The 19376-nt window shown below is 34.3% G+C and overlaps 1 protein-coding gene across 1 annotated transcript in view; it reads right to left on the minus strand.

The window, feature by feature from the left end:
* LOC137621534 (phospholipid-transporting ATPase VD) overlaps positions 1-19376 on the minus strand; it is a 209876-nt gene that overhangs the window by 25909 nt on the left and 164591 nt on the right. Inside the window, 16 exon segments of the mRNA XM_068351903.1 lie at positions 3331-3488; positions 4710-4833; positions 5103-5273; positions 5641-5827; positions 6908-7143; positions 7498-7655; positions 8175-8435; positions 8778-8894; positions 9031-9649; positions 10234-10446; positions 10890-11047; positions 11283-11394; positions 11712-11858; positions 12390-12538; positions 13314-13506; positions 14086-14287. Coding sequence (XP_068208004.1) covers positions 3331-3488; positions 4710-4833; positions 5103-5273; positions 5641-5827; positions 6908-7143; positions 7498-7655; positions 8175-8435; positions 8778-8894; positions 9031-9649; positions 10234-10446; positions 10890-11047; positions 11283-11394; positions 11712-11858; positions 12390-12538; positions 13314-13506; positions 14086-14287 — 3205 coding nt within the window.

Below are 19376 nucleotides of genomic sequence, written 5' to 3' on the forward strand. Positions count from 1 at the left end.
TTTCTTCTTCTGTGGATCGAACAAGTCTTGCAAAGAAAGCAACCTTTCCTGAACAGATGTCCAACCATGATGTTGCTTGAAGGTTGGCCATAGCCGTAGCTTTCATGTTTGTTGATTCCGAGATCGCGAAGATGGTAGGTCGAGATAACTTGTCTATCAAGGTTCTGGGTATTAGGGCGGAGACAGCTGCAACCAATGGCAGATTAAAAGAAGCAGGTTCTTCAATGACATAGAAACATGCCTGTCTCTAGAGGTCTGCAGGGAGATCTTATTTGAGCAGCTGGGCCCTAACCGAGTTCCCTCTGCCGGAGACTTGTTGCTCTGCATTGTCAATTGCTTCCTTGGCTAGATCTGACCAAAGAAGTTCTTGGCCACTTTAGTCCCGAAAAGCTTTTCAATGCATTTGTTGCCCTCCTTTAGCACTTTGGGTTGGTGACCTTGTCCTGTCAGGATAGCTCTCCTTAGGGGGAGGTTTGGTCTTTAGTTATGGTTTGTTTCTGTGAATTGTCTAATAAATATCCTTTTCCGGGTATCTTATAGGGGAAATATTCCTAGAAGATGGTTTCTCATAAAAAGAAGTTAGTCTTGATTGGTGTGTTGTACAGATATCTCCAATTTGAAAGGGCCTCCAATGATGGGAGCACAAGCCTATTAATTTATGTTCATGCAGTTTTCTCTCCGTTGCCAGAGTAAGCCCACTTAAGACAAGGAGAGCAAGCTTGTGAATTAATGTAAATGGCGCTTTGTACAGCAGAGTTCTCCCTAATGAAATGGATAGCTTGTGTACATCCTGAAGTGCAAGACGCACCGAGAGTATTTTTGGAAGAACGTAAAATATGAAGAGATCGACCAAGAGCGCGGAAGCTATGAGCAAGTGTATGTCCACCTGGCAGTGAGTCTGCTTGCTCATAAAATGGTCTATTCTACTGGTAGCTCGTATGGGAATAGATGAGCAATCATAGTGATGAGCTTGCAAATCTAAAGAAGAGTGCAAAACTGTGTGACTAGATAAACTTGTGCCTGCAAGGAAATGCACTTTGAAAAGCATTTGCACTCGATATAAAGCGGGTAAGTAATGAGAAGACTTAACGATGAAGTGAATCTTCCTTCGAGGAGGTAAAAATAGCCTCTTGATGGAAGGGAAAAAAAAAAAAAAGAGAAGGTCCTTGGGAGAGTCGGGGAGATCCTTGTCCTAAAGAGAAACTCGCCTTCTCGTCCTGTAAAATCCTTAAGGTGGTGTAGCTGGGAGGCTAGGGTAACACGAGTGCTTTCTTGGAGCTGAAGGTACCTCTAAAAGGCAAGAATAGCTGCTTGGCTATTCATGCAGGAAAGGTTAGTTCTGAGTGGGGAGAGCCAAGGACTTCCTCCACAGGTGTGGCGGATGAATCAGGCTCCAACTGAAGACTTTTCTTTGGATAAGCTAGGAGTCTCCCTGGAAGAGATGCTTTCCAGCCATAAGGACAGCCATAATGTCTAGGGTGTTGTCAATAGCACACCATCTGAAAAATTAGTTTTGTTAGGTTAACCAGAAAGAGAGAGATCAGCTCTTGTGGAAGCATATACCGCTCTGTCATTCTGGGCTTGCCCCATGGTTAAATTATCATAGTTTTCCTTCACTTTCTCACTGGCGGAGGGCGACAGAGAATGATCAGAAGCCCAAGTTCTAGGAGAAGAGAGAGATCCAGTGGGTTTCTTCGCAGGGGTAGAACCTAAAGGGGAATTACCTCGCTTAGTTTTCTCTTTCCTCTTCTTGCTGAACTCTTTCCACTGGTACCCCAACCACTCCCTACACTCCTCACAAAGTGAAAACTGTTTATGGTCATGCCCCCAGCAGGCAGGGCATAAAGAATGGGGATCCCCATTGCGCTTGCACACGAAAGCCCCGCAATGTCATACAGGAATTCCATGGCATGGACTGCACCCCTATGTGTGTGTTTTTCATAAAGAAAGAAACAAGCAATCAGAAAAGATGAAGAAAAAAGCAATTAATAAGCCAATTTTCATGACTGTACTCAAGGTTGAAGTTAAAAGTGATTTCTTAGTGAGCTGGTAGAGGAGCTAAGCTTCCCCTGCTATCCACCTGTGACTATTGACACCCTGTTCTAAGGGGAGCTGGGCTTCCCCTGCTATCCACCTGTGACTATTGACACCTTGTTCTAAGGGGAGCTGGGCTTCCCCTGCTATCCCACCAGTGACGATCGACATCTTATAATTTTAAACAGTAGAGTTTTCAGTTTCGATGAAACCATACTTTAGTTACAAGATGAAGGTTGGGATTCATGAAGGAACAAATGACATTTCCTAACAGCAAAAGTGATACAGGACTTCATTAAAATACAGTATAAGAGGCTTACTAAGTGTTTAAATATGTAGTACACATATAATTTGACCTTTGCGAGTCAATTTCTGAAAGTTGGGTAGAATATGATTTTTTGCAAATTAAATCTTTATGCTTATAGCTATTTTGGTACTTGTTACTAAAAAGTCTATCAGTAAAAGAAACAGTAATCCAATCACATCTTTCTTACATTCAAATTGAAAGCTATTTTATTGAAAATGGCAATAAAGTAATACATAAAGTGAGCTAAAGGTAACATTGTATTGAACAGTACTAAAGAGGTGGTAGTAGAGTAACATTGATAAGAGTTAAATCTACTGATATTTGAAAATTTCTAATAACATCACCCAGTAAATTCAAGTATTATAAATTTGTTAGCTTTGTTGGCTAAGTGAATGGCTTTTGCATCAATCTTAGAATAAGGTAAAAGCCAAATTGATATGCTTTTGTTATGGACTATGCCATTCAATTGCCAAATCTTTCATTCAATTAATTTTATTACCTCCATTAATAAAATTCCAAAAGAACCGAGATTACAAAAATCTAATTCATAATTATTAAAAACTAACCTTTTGTTCTAACCTTATAAGCAAAGTAATTTACTTGGTGGTCTGGTTATGATACACTAAAAATAATTCCAAAAATACTACTACTACTCTTGTAACAAAAGATTCACAATTCCATAATTGCTAGGTTAGGGTATGAATTCTCTCTCTCTCTAATACAAATCTAGTGTCTTTTGAAATATATGCAACAAATTTATTTCTTATTTTCTCATGAAGATTGGACGAGATAAAACAGATTAGGAATCAAAAGACCCCTTGAACAAAGAATTGAATTGAAGAAAATGCTCAAAATCTTATTGAATTCCTCAATATAGTACAGGACTATTCTTATGAAACTTCTCTACTTTAAATATTTAGCCATTCCTTTTTGAAAAATGAACAGAATTTTTACATACAAAATTATTTTAAAAGAAAACACACACTTACCACAGCTCCAAAGAAAAAGATAATAACAGCTTGGTATAAGGCATCCAAAATGTTAATCCAAAAGGAATGAGGTTTGTAAAGTCGTGATTCTTGGCCTTGAGCATACAACTGGGGCTGTGACATAAGGAGTTCCCTAGGAACATCTCTGTCGTAAATACCTGATGAGAGAGAACAGGTTAACATTCTTCTTACAATGCACAAATTTTATTTTTTCCTATTTGGTGAAAATTTTTTATTCGTAAAATTCCTTTTTAAAAAATCCAAGGATCATTTAATGCTCATTAAACTAATCTCAACCCTTTCGGTACTAGAACATAAAAGCACTGTCAGGCTCTGCACAGAAAGGTTTTTCTGCTTCTTGGTATGGCCAACTTATAACATATGAACTGGTTTACTGCATCATGTAAAGGAATAACTGCCATTTCAAAACAAACAGAATATCTGTGCAATGCTTAAACGTACAGTACTTAAAAAGCTTAGATAACATTAAAATTATGCAAAAACCATGAGATAATTTTTTAGAATATTCATAAAAATATCATTTTAGGACTATTCTATATGGATATTATGAAGATATTACCGATCTGTAACACAGTAACAATTACTTTAACATAAATTTGATTAGCAATAAGCTGTGATCGATTACAAAACCCTAAATATTTACAGTAAGCAATATCATGTGCTACTTTCGTTGATGTTTCATAACATAACTAAAGGATAAATATGAAAATTGAAAATTGCAATATAAAGCAGAATAAAATTTATAAATAATGGTGATACATATCAGAAAGAAATTTTGCAATTGAACAGCAAATATATTTTTGTTTATTAAATTTATAGTTTCACATCAAAATATTTATTTTTTCATATTCTTTCGTATACCATACGAAACTGATAAAAATGCCCTTTTAATTTATAATATGAAACAAAATTTGCTATTATTTGCAATCATTCAAACATGCATAGAAAAAATTATGTATGCATAAAATTACAAGTAAAAACGGGAATTAAGCAGTTCAGTGGCAAGCATATCTATGTTGCCACCTGTGTAATAAATGATTAATGAATAACAAAAAATATTAAGATTGCAATTGAAAACTGAATAAATATCCTATCTGATAGAATAAAATAGAGGGTAGATAAGTTCAGTAAATACTTCAGGGACACGAGGTCAAACTGTGGTGTGTGTGTGTGTGTGTGTGTGTGTGTGTGTGTGTGTGTGTATATATATGTGTAGCTCATACATAATTAACTTATCACATACTGATCCATAATACATAAACTATCATCAAATAAAAAAACACAAAATACTAACTTTACGTGTGCAGATACTGTACTTATACAAATAACTATGATGAATGCATTCCTCATACACTAACCAACTATTATAGGAGGGACTGATGTGAAGAGCAGGTTAAATACCATCAGGTACATCTGATCAATCATGCTACTACCACTGTAGCCTGAATAAAGCTGGTAGCACAGCAGAACAAACACGAAAGACTGAAAAACAAGGTGAAAACTTTTAATCTTTAAAGCGATGCATCATTTAATATTTTTAGTTATTTTATATAGCTTAAAAAATTTACTTTAATTAAGCATGATTTTTGTGAAAGAAATGTATACAGTAAAAAAAGAATACAGCACCTGTATAATATAAATTAATAACCATTAATATAAATTTCACTTACTGAGTAATTCACAATTTAAAGAAAAAACTTTCATTATATCAAAAAGGCTTATAATAAGAATACAGCATTCAAAGTACTTACAGCATTTTTGTAGAAGAAATAAAGAATAATACGTGACAATCTATCATAGCACCAATGGCCATGAACTAATAGAAGTTTCTCAAGGTGGTGGAAACGAGCAATTGCAAAGTCTGATGCCATCACAGCTTGTCTCCCTTCTAGACCAGAGATACCAATACCAACATCTGCTGTCTGGAAAGTACAAATTGGGGATGAAAAAGTAAAACCTATTTCAGAGTTATAAGGTTTACATTGTGCAGTACTAACATTTGTAAGTATTTCATTTAAGGGTTACCTTTACAGAATATTCAAAATTATTAACAGTGATTTAACCTAGATTAGGTTTACTCAATTTTTCCTTTTCTAGAATCTTTATTAGTTGTGACAATGATGTCCAAGTTTCTGTGCAAAATTCCACTATTTGTTTTATTGCAAAGATCAGCAAAACCATAGATACAAAATCCAAGTACAAATCAAAAAATTCAATAATAGAAACCCTTAAGCATATGCAGTAAAAGCTACATCTGTTCATAGATAACAGTATTTAATTTCCCCATACCTGAATCATGGACACATCATTAGCACCATCCCCTACAGCTAGTGTAAGAACTTTAAGGTTATCCTTAGCACTTCTAACTATTAGAGATTTCTGAAGAGGAGTAGCTCGACAACACAGCACAGAGCTACATTTCTGAGCAAGTTTAAGGAATGACTTTTTTAAATCGGCTCTATGATCAAGGACAAACCTGGAAGGAAATAAAATTTCATTAAACACAAAGAGCAACTGGATAAATATGAAGATTATTGAACACAAATGTGTTCATTGTTACAACCACCATTGCTCTGTGAATGTGTTCACCATTGCAAAAACCTTGACTCAATACAGTAGTCTTAAAATATTTCCAAATATAGAGGTTAATATAATTTAGATGACAATTTAATCTTCAATGAGATTAATGATCACTCTCTTCATCTTGATATCTTAATAGCAAACAGAATACCATAATTAATATCTTAGTAGAAAATAGCCAAAGCCAAACCACAAGGTATTTTAGATTCCCATGAGGCTGACTATCTAATTATCAAATGTCAAAAAAAAATCTAACCTGTCTGACACTACAAAAATTTCAAAATAGATTTAATTAAAACACTATATTCTAAAATTACTGTTCCTTTAAAGGAACACTCTTCAATATTTCTTTATAATTATTAATGCCTTTGCCATAACCTTTTTTTTTTTAAATACTATGATTAGTAAACCTCTGAAATTACAATCAATGACAACCTAACCTGGCAGAAATATTTCTTAATTGGCATAGCCACAAACTAATTAGTTCCCTTACTTGCATCAATGACTATTCTATAGTGATCATCATTTGAAATATAACATTATTTAAACTTAAAAGTTTGCATGACACTTGGGTTAGAAACAGCTAATATACTGGTATTGAAATCATTCAGCAGTATATGTTTTAATGGACAAATTTATAGGGATTACCATAATCATTAAAGCTCTGATTTTTATAATTTACAGTATAATGCATATCACCATAAAGCCAACACCAACTTTCAGTACAGTAAAATACATTATTTCTGGCAACATTCTTGCAGTAAATCCAGGAAAATTTTCAGCTATACCAAAGTGGCATGGTTCTCAAGATATGAAGCATTTAAGAGATATTTCCACAACAGTAACAATCATGAGTATTTGTAAATAAGGGCCACCTATAATCAAAGGTTCTTTTCAAACTAATAAAAATTATTACAAGGAAACAATTTTCAGACAACTCAGCATTGATAAAAGACAACGAAACTACAGTTCTTACACTAGCGTTCTCCCATCTATCACAAGTCCCCTATTTTTGGTGGAGTCAGAGGCCCTGTGTGAATTTCCTTGAATGTTGGAAAATTCTAAGCTTGCTCTTCTCGAGGTACCAGACATCCGCGCACCTCCATTGGTTGTTGCTTGTGCCTGCAATGCTTCTTCTTGTTCAATTTGTTGCAAGAAAAACTTTATCATTCGGTCAGTTTGATCTTTTGTGCGAGCGTTCAGTTTAAGAATCTGTAAGGAAAATCCTTGTTACTAATCTTGGTATCAATTAATTACAATACTCTACCTCTGTCCTTGCCTGAAAAATTTTGCATAGAATTCTTATCAAGTCAAAAGAATACAGTATTGCTTAAATCTTGGAAAAAAACAAAAATTATACATGATTACATAACTGCAACAATTACCATCAAATTAAAAGTTGAGATAATTGTATTTGACAAAAAGTTACCTTCAATTAAGCTACATGGATATCGTTTCCCACTACTTTTTTAATAAGAAGTAACTATCAAATAATGTTCCTTTAAAGGTAATATTATACAAAATAACATCCATGTAGTAAAACAGATCATCACAACTCAAACTGACCTCCATGCTTGAAGCAAATAGTGAACATGAATATGCAATATTGATGGCAGTTTCTTGTTTATCTCCTGTTAGAACCCACACAACAATACCAGCATTTCGTAATGCCTGGATTGTCTCAGGAACTCCCTCCTGCAATCTATCCTCTATACCCGTGGCACCTGTATAATAAGCAAATTGTGTCAAACATCATGCATTTCAACACCAAGCAATATAGAAAATACTATTCAAATCACCAAGGTGAAAAGTGTAAATTCTAAAAAGAAGTATCAATGACCTAATCATCATAAAATGTATATATATACTGTACACTTTTCAGTTGAAATTAAAAAGAAAATTCTGTTAATCACCCACATATTAGGGATTTAAAATCTAAAGCAATAATTATTGTGCACTAAACATTTTGTAAAATAGGTATACTTCAGTAACAAACTTGCCGGTTGGCTTTTACAAAATTCATTAAATTTCTCCCATCTTTTCGAGAATTCAAAGGAAACTACTTTATAGTATTTGTGTAACACAAAGTGTCAAACCCATTAAAAATAGTACAGTATACTTATAAAAATTGTTTTACCAGTCCACAGAGTTTACATGAAACAGGCAACTTATAGTTTTGGTGGCCAAATGCTTAATAAATTTACAGTATTATAGATTTAAAATAAAATTCCCAAAACACGTACCTATTAGGTCAAAATTTCTCTCAATCCTATGGTACGAGTCTTGAAGCTTATGTTCACGACTAGAGAGGGCATTCTCAGCCTCTTTATGCTTCATGGCCCAGTCCTCATACTCTGTGTCTGAGAGAACTCGTTTGGCCATACACAACACCCGCAAACCCTTCTTGGAATAACTATTTAGTTGTTGCTGAGTGCGGAATATTCTCAACTTTGTTTTGTCATCTATGGCTCTACTTAAATTATCTAAAATAGCACTATCAGCACCTGAAAATAATAAAGTAAAATTTTATCATAATTAATTTTTATGTATAACTGCTCAGCATATACAGGGGAATCTGACTTTTTTTTTTAAATGAAAATAGCAAATGTAATTTCACACACTTCAGATATTCCTAATTTAATTACAGTATAATTTCATCAATAACAGCAATTTGCTTATGCCTATAATTAAAGTCTTTTTAGCAATAAGTGTTCTCCAATTTGGAAAAAACATTCATATTGAATAGTTATTACTTTTATACTACAGACTGCCTTTTTCACATAAGTTTCTATAATTCCAAATGTACCTAGAGTTATAAATGATACAACGAAATGCAAAAATCTTACCTTTACAATATAAAATCTTCTCTTGTGTTTCAGGATGACGAACTATAATAGACATCATTTTTCTATTGGAATCAAAAGGTAGAACATGCAGCACTTCATACTCACACAATCCATACCCTGTGAAGCAAAACCAAAACCGGGATAAAGTTTACAAATACTGAAAACCAGTATACAGTACATTACACTACAGTATATACTAATGTGAATCAAGACCCATATTCAATGCCATTGAGGGAATTATAAAATTACTTACCAGGTAGAGATATCAATACATTGTGCAGGGACCTCTTGAGCAAGCGGCAACCATATTTGTAGGCTGCATCGACTAGTGCAAGTTCATCGGGACTCTCGGCTTCGTAGATTGGCTTGATATCCATAGGTGAAGGTGTCAAGGAACGAGCATCCCTTGAAAGATTGGCATTGTACACTTGGGCTGTCTGAATATTTAAGAGAGATGGCCTTGCTGGAGCTGAATTCTGAACAGAGTAGACTATTCCCATGTTGTCACTCAGTTTGCCACTTTTACTTGATGGATCAATAGTATTAAGCATTACGCTAACAGTTGGTGGTGGTAGGTGATGATTGGGTGTTAAATTATTTATAGGCGGATGACGTGGAGATGAATCAGGAGTATGAGGAGGCGTACTTCGAGGTGACGACGCAATGGGAGAAAGCGGTCTTGATAGGGACAAAATGCCACGTAATAAACGGCTTGACTTCCAAGAATTGGAATTGGAATTCAGTGTGCTGGTTGAGGTACTAAAACTTGAATCTAAGTTAGTGTTTGTAGTGTCAAAGCTTGCATTATCAGCTTCACTAATGTTACAACTGTTGGCACTTTCATTTGGCACTATAGTACCACTGGCATTCATCTGAAAACACAAATAAGACGACAAATGAGAACTTTACAGGGCCACTAAAATATGGTACAATACAATATAGTCAGTTTCCTCCCAATAAAATTCTTGTACAGTAGTTAAAATTCAAAATCATTACATCTATAATTTCAAACAAAGCCATTTAAATTTCATAAAATTCAGTTTGGTGTAGAATTAAATTCAAAATCTAATCTAAATATTATCATACTATAAATTAGGACACTAATAATACTAGAATTGTAAAACAATTGTCCATTTGTAAGTTGAAAGTGTTGGCACATATACAAGCATTGTTGTTTACAACAACACACCCTGCCCCTCTTATAAAATTTTTAGCCCAACAGTCTAGTTATCAAATTGCTTATAACTTACCACACTACAAAATTAAAGTCAAACAAAGACAATAGCCCAGTAAAAAATAATGCACAAGGGCCAAAGGAAGTACTGGGTAACTACAAACTTCCACTGGCATGTGTAATACCTCATAAGGGACGGTTTTCACACAAATTATACGACCAGCACAATTTTCCCCATAAAGAAACCAGAAATGAAAGAGCTAAACGTAGAAAAATTTGTACCTCATCTCTATGTGGATATTTTGCTACAATTACAGTATTACAAACTGCAAGTGTGACAAAGAAATCTAACACTCTCTGCAAAGACTCCTTCAAAGGTGGTGTGGATGAGATCTGTCTACTGCCAGGCTGAGTGTAAATTATGGGAAGCTCAATGGATGTTAACTCCTGTTGTAGCTGATTGTTGAGGGTAAAAGTATCTCGCTCATTACTTTCCTGAAATGGATGAAACTTTCAAGTTTAATCTGAAAATATTTTCAATTATATCAGTACTACAATACTTAGTTTACATACACTTGTCAAAAATATTTTCTTGCAGGAAGATCTAAGCTTTTCCATTATTTCATTGAATATATGCAAAAAACTTTGGTAACCCATGATACATTTCATTAACTAGCAAACTTGTCAACATATCAACTATATTCCATATACAAGTAATTTACCTAAATTCCAGCATCACGACCTCCAAATTAATTGATCTTTATTCCAATACTATCATATCACTCCTTAAAATACACTAACAATAGATGAGATGCCAATAATTAAATACCACACTATCTGTACAGTAAAAATAATATTCAAAAGATATAGATAGTAGAGTTTTTTCTACATTTACTTACAATACTTCAAACTAAACTAAGACTTCAAAAGAACCTTACCCCAGTTTTGTTAATAATCACAGGAGTATGACCATAATCGGTACCATTTATTGAGCATCGCTGGAAGACCATATTATTTTCAGTCAACGTTCCTGTTTTGTCTGTAAAAACATACTCCACCTGACCAAGTTCTTCTGGAATGTTCAACGCTCGACACTCTTTAAAAGAAGAAATAAGTACAAAAATAGTGATGAAAAAATTACCAAATTCAATATTAGGGAAGTGCTTGGAAAATATTTCACTCCAAACTTAAAAACTATATACCATAAGTAAAATAAATCAACATTAGCATACTCTAATGAAAAATTTTGTAATACAGGTATCAAACTATTTCCAAATACAGTACAACTATTAAACTATCAGGTAAGCACAGTTGGTGAAATAGATTCTTACCTATAGTTTTACCACTTTTCTTATCTTTAAAGACTTTATCATGGTGTATGTGGTATATCTGCATTAGCTTGATGATCTCAATAGTCACATACAGAGATATGGGAATGATGACCTGAAAAAACACTTCATCTTAAAAGTTTGTATTCCATCTGTCTAGACATATAGAATTAAGGTGTTATAAAGCTGCATTTGAATATTAAAAAAAAAAAACCTTGATATCCCTAAGGTAATGTTTAATCTATATACTGCACAGTAAATTATATGAAAAAATATTCACATTTATCAATAAAAAAAACAATGATAAACTTTCCCAAATGGACATGAAAAAATTAGAAATTCATAAAAGATAGTAATTTTTTTTAACATCTATACATTACGTATATTTGAGATTTGACAATTGCAGCCAAAGAGCAACTTATGTAGTCCCACCTGATAAACGATAATGAAGGTCCAAAAGCTGATAAACCCCACCCAAATGGGGTTGTTCGAGAGGTTTGTCGTTTTGACAGATGGATCAAGGTTATCAGGAGGAATAAATGGCACTTTCCCGGCTATTGCGCTTTCCTCAAAATAGCTCTGTGGGTAGGAATTAGATCATTCACTATTCATAACTTGATATATCATAATATATTGTATTACCTATCAATAACTAACTACTCATGTAAGGAATTATTAGGAATTCTAAAAGATATTACTTGAAATTAAATAAATTATTCTGTTGTTAAAATACTGTAAAGTGTAGCAGTTGTATTCTCATTGTACACAGTGAAAAATTCTACATAGTGTAAAAGACCTTTTTTAATAATACTAATAAAGCAGAATGAACAATATCAGGTACACTGACACGATACTGCAGTAAAACCTAAACAATTCCTTATAATCATAACCTTCACAAGTTCAATCATTTCATATTTTATAAGACATTTACAGTTTGTACAATATTCAATAAAGAAAATTAATTCCCTAGATAATTTACTAATGTTTATTCTATAAACAAGTCACTGTGATAAAAGCAACGAGGAGTAATGTTGAATGTTTTCTTGTAACTTCAGCAATCTTTCATTACAAAGAAAATGATTCAACTTTCTTCCTTTCCCAGTAGTTTACCTGCCAGACACCAGACCCTATGGCCGATATGAAGCACATGATGAAGAGAATGACGACGCACCATATGACTTCTATGTTCATCCTCCGCTCTAACTTGGAACGTTTGTACCTTGTCCCCCCATTGTTCAACATAGCCTTGGTTTCACGTCCTGCAAGTAAGAAAAAATTATAACATGCTTCTAAAGTTGACTTAAATTGTTAGATGAATTGCTATCTAAATAACTGCAGTTGCAGTTAACCACTCTAAGGGGCACATGATTATTCAATTATTCTAGTCAAGATGTACAAAACTGTCGTGTGAATTCCCTCACGAGTTGCCATTCTTTAAACAAACAAGTAGAGGAAACTTCTATTCCTAATCCTTTACAATTCTTCTAGATTGTATATACTGTACTACAGTAATATATACTGGAAATTGATAAAGTAAAGGCCTAGAGGAGAATATATACAAAACTATTATTCTCCAAAAGTAAAACACTATTGTATAAATGTACGAGAGTAAAATTATTAATCACAAAAAAGTAGAATACAAATGTAGAGAAGTATAAATGTCAGGATAAGCTTGCCTGAAGTCATCAAAATTTATAATTTCTCACATTCTGGAAGAACAAAACTACCTATTTGTTTTTATAGAAAGTATTAACGAGATTAAATGTACAATAGGTACTAAAGAAAAATTAGGCTGCCTAAATATATCTATTAATTCTAAGTTCCAATGAAATTGTCATGGCATCTTTAATTTAATGCTATTAGCATTATTGAACATTGCACCAAACTACACCATTTCAAATCTCGACTAGCACTGGGATGGGTAAGTGAGGCTTGCTATTATTAAGCAAACTATCTACTGTATACATCATACATAAACAATTACCCTTTCTCTTGGTATGCCTACAACCCCAAACACCACCACCTTGTACCTACCAGCATAAACCACAATGCCTTCAATGAAATCTGTGTTTCTTAAAGCACAGTCCCTGAGCAACAAGTTGTCTTTGGAGAGGGGCACCCGATCTCCCGAAGGCAAGGGAATTGAGCCTGTGAAGTGGTAGATCTTGGTGGTGGGGGCACCGATCTCCATCCGAAAGTCGAATTTGGATACTTCAAACCTTTCGTCCTGTGGCATAATAAAAAGGGGAATGGTAAATAAATTACTCTGGCATACAAATGACAGTGATTTTCTATATATATATATATATATATATATATATATATATATATATATATATATATATATTATATATATATATATATATATATATATATATATATATATATATATATATATATATATTTAATGTTGGTTACCGTTCTTAAACTATATCAATTGTTCATTACTTATCTTGTACTTTGTTTCTAATTTCCTTTCCTAACTGGGCTATTTTTCCCTGTTGGGGCTTTTGGGCTCATAAAACCCTGCTTTTCCAATTAGGGTTGTAGCTTAGCTAATAATAATAACAATAATAATAATAATAATAATAATAATAATAATCAATAAAGATATAGGCCTACATTAAAAATTCATAATCACCAAAGTCATCTTCAATAAAAGTAACTTAGCATTGAGCCTCCAATCTTTAAAAATATGAAAAATAATAAGTGACATCAAGCTGCTAATTATCATACAAAAGAGCTCTAACAAACAACACCCCCCCCCCCCCCCCCCCACACACACATTTTCATATTTCTGCCTTACCATCCCAAGTCCTTTAATGCACTGTCGCTGCTTCAAGTTGCTTTCTCCGTCCAGATTGGAAGACTCGATGTAGCAGATGCCATAATCGTCGGAAGAGTTGAGGACCACGATGTCCGCTGGAATGATCTCGTTGCACGACAGGTGCACGATGTCCCCGACTTGCACGTTCTTCCACTTGGCCTTGACGTACCGACCATGGTCTCTGAAAAAAAAGAAAGGGAGTTTAAAATATTGGAAAAGGTTAAGGATATTATGTATCGCTCATTCGTACTCAGTGATGCCATTATGCGTCCACTGTAACATTTCAGTAGGATTGTCATCAATCATAATGCATTAAATTACACTTAATTGATCTGAGACCTTTAAAAAACAATTGTGTATAATAAAAGTTTAAGTTAATTTAAACGCAGAACTTATTTATATTTAATAAACGAGTATTGTGATCGTTGAATAAACCATGGCCAAAATATGATTTATGTAACAGGACTCAGTAGCCTACTATCCAGAAAAATATAAAGTACACTTTAGTACTATGCAAAAAAAAAAAAAAGTACAAATTTGTACTATCCAGAATAATATAAAGAACAATTCAATTCTAAAAAAAATAAATGATAAAAGTCTATACTATTCAGAAAAATAAGAGATGTAAGTATTAGTGATAACAAAGAACTATTGCAAAAATAACAATTCCCATCTTTAAAATTATCACAAAATAACTATGGATAAAATTAAACAAAATAATGACTGTTAGGCCAAAAGATTTTGTATATTAATTAAGGGCAGGCAGTTTCTCGAATCACCTGCGGCTTCTCGGCCAACAATAACAACCGACATTTGCCGAGAAACATTAAATTAATGGAATAGCCACAGTCAAGGTCAGACGTAATTACAATCTAGAGAGAGAGAGAGAGAGAGAGAGAGAGAGAGAGAGAGAGAGAGAGAGAGAGAGAGAGAGAGAGAGAGAGAGAGAGAATGGTTGTCTTGTCGACACAAGAAAAATTGTAAAATTAAAACCAAAAATAATGATATGCAATGTTTACAATAATTTAGATGAATTAATAAAATCCTAGATTCAAAGAAACCGTTACCTGGACCAAATCCAAAATATAGACTTAGAAGAAAGTGTATTACTGAAGGAAAATGCTGCAAGTGGGACTACCCACTATGTGCTGAAATGTGATCCTGAAGTTCGGAGGGATATTCATGATGATGGGGACTAAGTTATGTTACGATGGGGTACTTATACGTGATAGGTAACACGTGTTCACCTGCTACCACTGTCAGAGGTATAGATATCTTGAACAAAAAAAAAAAATTGCAAGTCTAAGAATGATGAACTCTGCGGGAAATGTTCAAGAAACGTTCCACCAAGGAGTGTAATTCACCAATTCCAAAGTGTATTAACTGCACAAAGTTGAACAAACCCATTAACCACATAGTAAATTCAAGAGATTGCAAAGCTTATGACTTGGAATTGAATAGACTAACAGAAAATATTGATCATGGATACTAAGAACGTCATAAACTATAGCTATGTAAATATACAATCTGTAGGTAATAAAGCTATTAAAATTAGAGATGTGATAAACAGGAAATATTTGGACATACGAACAAACATGATTAAGTAACTTCGACAAGGCTAAGTTCACTGGTAACGTCCATGACGCGATTGCCAGACTGGGGTTCGAGTCCCGCTCAAACTCGTTGGTATCTTCGGTCGCTGCATTCCCACCATCCTTGTGAGCTAAGGATGGGGGAGTTTGGGAGATCCTAGAGGTCTATCTGCTGAGTCACCAGCAGCATTGCCTGGCCCTTTTTGATCCTAGCTTGGGTGGAGAGGGGGCTTGGGCGCTGATCACATGTATATATGGCCAGTCTCTAGGGGCATTGCACTGTTTGATAGGGCAATGTCACTGTCCCTTGCCTCTGCCATTCATGAGTGGCCTTTAAAAACCTTTAAAATGACACCCCCCATACACACCTCTCACATTGAGAGAGGGTAGGTATGGTGGGAGTGTCGGGCTCTTCATTCATAATGGTTACTCAAATCTCAAGATGTTAAAAAGAACTAGTGTAAAAAGCTATGTATTAAAAAAACACAATATATATCCATTGTAACAATTTAAAAACTCTGAGATCAAATTCCACTATAATCTTTGAAGAATTCAGTGAACTCATTGAGATGATTATCATGGAGAAAAATGAATTAGTGATTTGTGGAAACTTAAATCTTTGGATGGATGACGCATCAAATCTTGATGCTTTAGCATTTAGTGAGTTATTGAAATCATATCAGTTGGTGAATAATGTCGACTGTGCAATTACTCTAACTGAACAAACGAGATAAAATGACAGTGGAGGTCCTGTAGAGAGTAGGATTCTGCTGTATATGACGGGAAAAACAACCGTCAAAGTATAGTAAATAGACAACTTTGAAACTACGTTTCAACGAAATTCACTCTCACTCACTCACTCACTCTCATTAGTTAACTAATAACCAGGTACAACAGCAAAGATTACAGTAAACGAGGCAAACTGGATATCTAGGAAATGCTCCCCACCCAGTTCCCTCCTCGTTAGGTTCGAGAGAGAAAACACTGGTCTATACAATTGTGCTATAGGAGCACTTGCAACAGAGAGAGAGAGAGAGAGAGAGAGAGAGAGAGAGAGAGAGAGAGAGAGAGAGAGAAATAAAGCGGAATACATAACCTGACAAACTACCCTCTTCAGACTGACTTTACCCAGAAAACTGCTTAATAAAACCTATTTCGAGATGTAGAACAAACTTCGTCGCACTCTTAACATGAAAGCAAAACACACATCCCTTTTCCAACCTTCCAAATATTAAGACATTTTCCAGATATCAGATTTTCAGCATTTTGCATTTACATTTATGTTATTGTCAATTGCCTGTTACTATTGAGTCAGCAAAATTTTTGCTTTTGACCAGAAGTTCAGCCAACTGTTCAAGAATATGGAAGGGGGGTTAAGATGAGTTTACCATGAGTAATACACAAATAACAGTTATACACAAATACAGATATATGGACACCTTAAGCATACTAGCAGTTTCAAGAATGGGCGTTCAAGTAGAGAACAATTAAAAATAAGTTCAATATTTAGTCTAACAAGTATGACCCTTTTACTGCAGATGTATAGAATTGAGAGTCCTTGGGTAACATGTCAATGGAAAAACAAGAAGGGGAAAATGGCGTAGGACTTCTAATCTCCATGGAAGCATAAACTACATTATGAGAAAAAAACTGATTATCGTAATCATTATCCACTTATAGTTATTATGGCTTCATAATACAACCCTATTTACATCTCACAGACTTATTTTCGTGATTACCCATTCTCTTAAGGCTTTCCAGAATATGTTAAACTATGATGTTATGTACTCAAACCCATTATAGATATGATGCAATTCAGAAAAAAAAATCTTATAAATACGAAGTCACCTTTCCCTAACTTTCCTCAATCCATATTTTTCAAAACTGACATTCTTCCATGACAACTGTCATATATGTAAGTGAAGCTGTTTCTATATACAGTATAACCACAACTTTTCGCCGATTTTTGTATTAAAAATCGCATCGATGATGTAACCACGATGTTATAAGTATTTTTAAAAATTACCTACCGACAGTATTTAAAAAAAAAAAAAAAAAAAAAAAAAAAGGGTCGCCCTAACCATTCATTTCATTTGTCCAGTAAATAGAAAAGTCTGCGAGATGTTATCGTACAAATAACCTGGATTTCCCAATGAATCAACGTATATTCAAAGTGATCAAATTTAAGTCATGCGACAGAGAGAGAGAGAGAGAGAGAGAGAGAGAGAGAGAGAGAGAGAGATTGTGCCTAGACATCCCGACGACAGGACTTACGTACGGATGTCAAAGCCGGTTAAGCCAGCATGCCAGCTTCTGTTTAAACCAAGAGCGGACGAGGAACCTTTATTCGGTTTAATACTCTAAAAAAAAAGTTAGAAGCTTCAAAGGGAACGTTAACAATATGAATAAAAAGCACCGTTCTTCAATATTGTATACAAACAAAAGACGCTTTAAAAGCAGAAAAATCTAATCGAATCCGGATAGAGAACAAATAAACATGACCTTTGTGGTCTAGTGATAAGGAACAAACTATTCTTTCAAATTAAAATCTTAATTTTACCTTAAGCATGAGGCCACTGCCATTATCAAATTCTACACAGTACATAAATCAATCAATCTCCTCTCTCTCTCTCTCTCTCTCTCTCTCTCTCTCTCTCTCTCTCTCTCTCTCAAATGCTAAAGCACTTGTGGCATCAACAATTTTATGGGAACACTTATCTAGTTTTGTGTATCACTTCTTGTCTTCAGGGATAGGATTTTGAAGGAGAAGTCGGAATTTGTTACTCTGCTGCTCCATTTATTCAATTCTTGCCGAGAGTAGTTTCAGTAGTAAAATTAATGTATGTATGTACGTAAGTATGTGTGTATTATGAATAATTATATATATATATATATATATATATTATATATATATATATATATATATATATATATATATATGCGTGTGTGAAATTAGATAGGTATGTCACTGGGATTTCCCATATACAAAGCACCATGTCACGCGTCCGTATTATCGTGCATTAGTTCGAATGAGTGACTCAAATTCATTGACGCCAGCAGGAAAAACCTTATTAAAATTTCAATCTGTAACAACAACAACGCTCTCTCTCTCTCTCTCTCTCTCTCTCTCTCTCTCTCTCTCTCTCTCTCTCTCTCCTCTCTCTCTCTCTCTCTCTCTCTCTCTCTCCTGTAATTTGACTCATTTTATCTACACGTAAAACCCAGACCGGATTCAGACAAGGTCAAAAATATTAAGCACAATAGGAAAAATTTGTGACCAACAAATTTACAACTAAGTTACTCTTATGCTCCAATGCTAGAATTTCTTAAGGCCAATAGATTGTACTTATTCTTACAGATATCAGCAAATCGTTCAGATACATAGCTTGTTTTGAGAGGTTATTCGAGTTTCATTTTTAAATAAATATGTGTATGTTATGGATATAAGAAATAAAATATAATATTCTAGATTATATAGTAATAATAAACAATACGACCGTACTGAACATGGCTGTTCAACCACAGAAGCATTCGTTTGCTGTTAAAGAATATTCTTCAGACTTTGCGGTAAAGGTTACGGCCCCTTGGAGGGAAAGCAACACTATATACCTCTGATGCTGTGCCCTGCCACTTTATATTTCATAAAAATAACTTTCGAAAAATCTAAGCTACATAAAA

This window comes from Palaemon carinicauda, chromosome 28, assembly GCF_036898095.1.
Source record: "Palaemon carinicauda isolate YSFRI2023 chromosome 28, ASM3689809v2, whole genome shotgun sequence".
Lineage (NCBI taxonomy): Eukaryota > Metazoa > Arthropoda > Malacostraca > Decapoda > Palaemonidae > Palaemon > Palaemon carinicauda.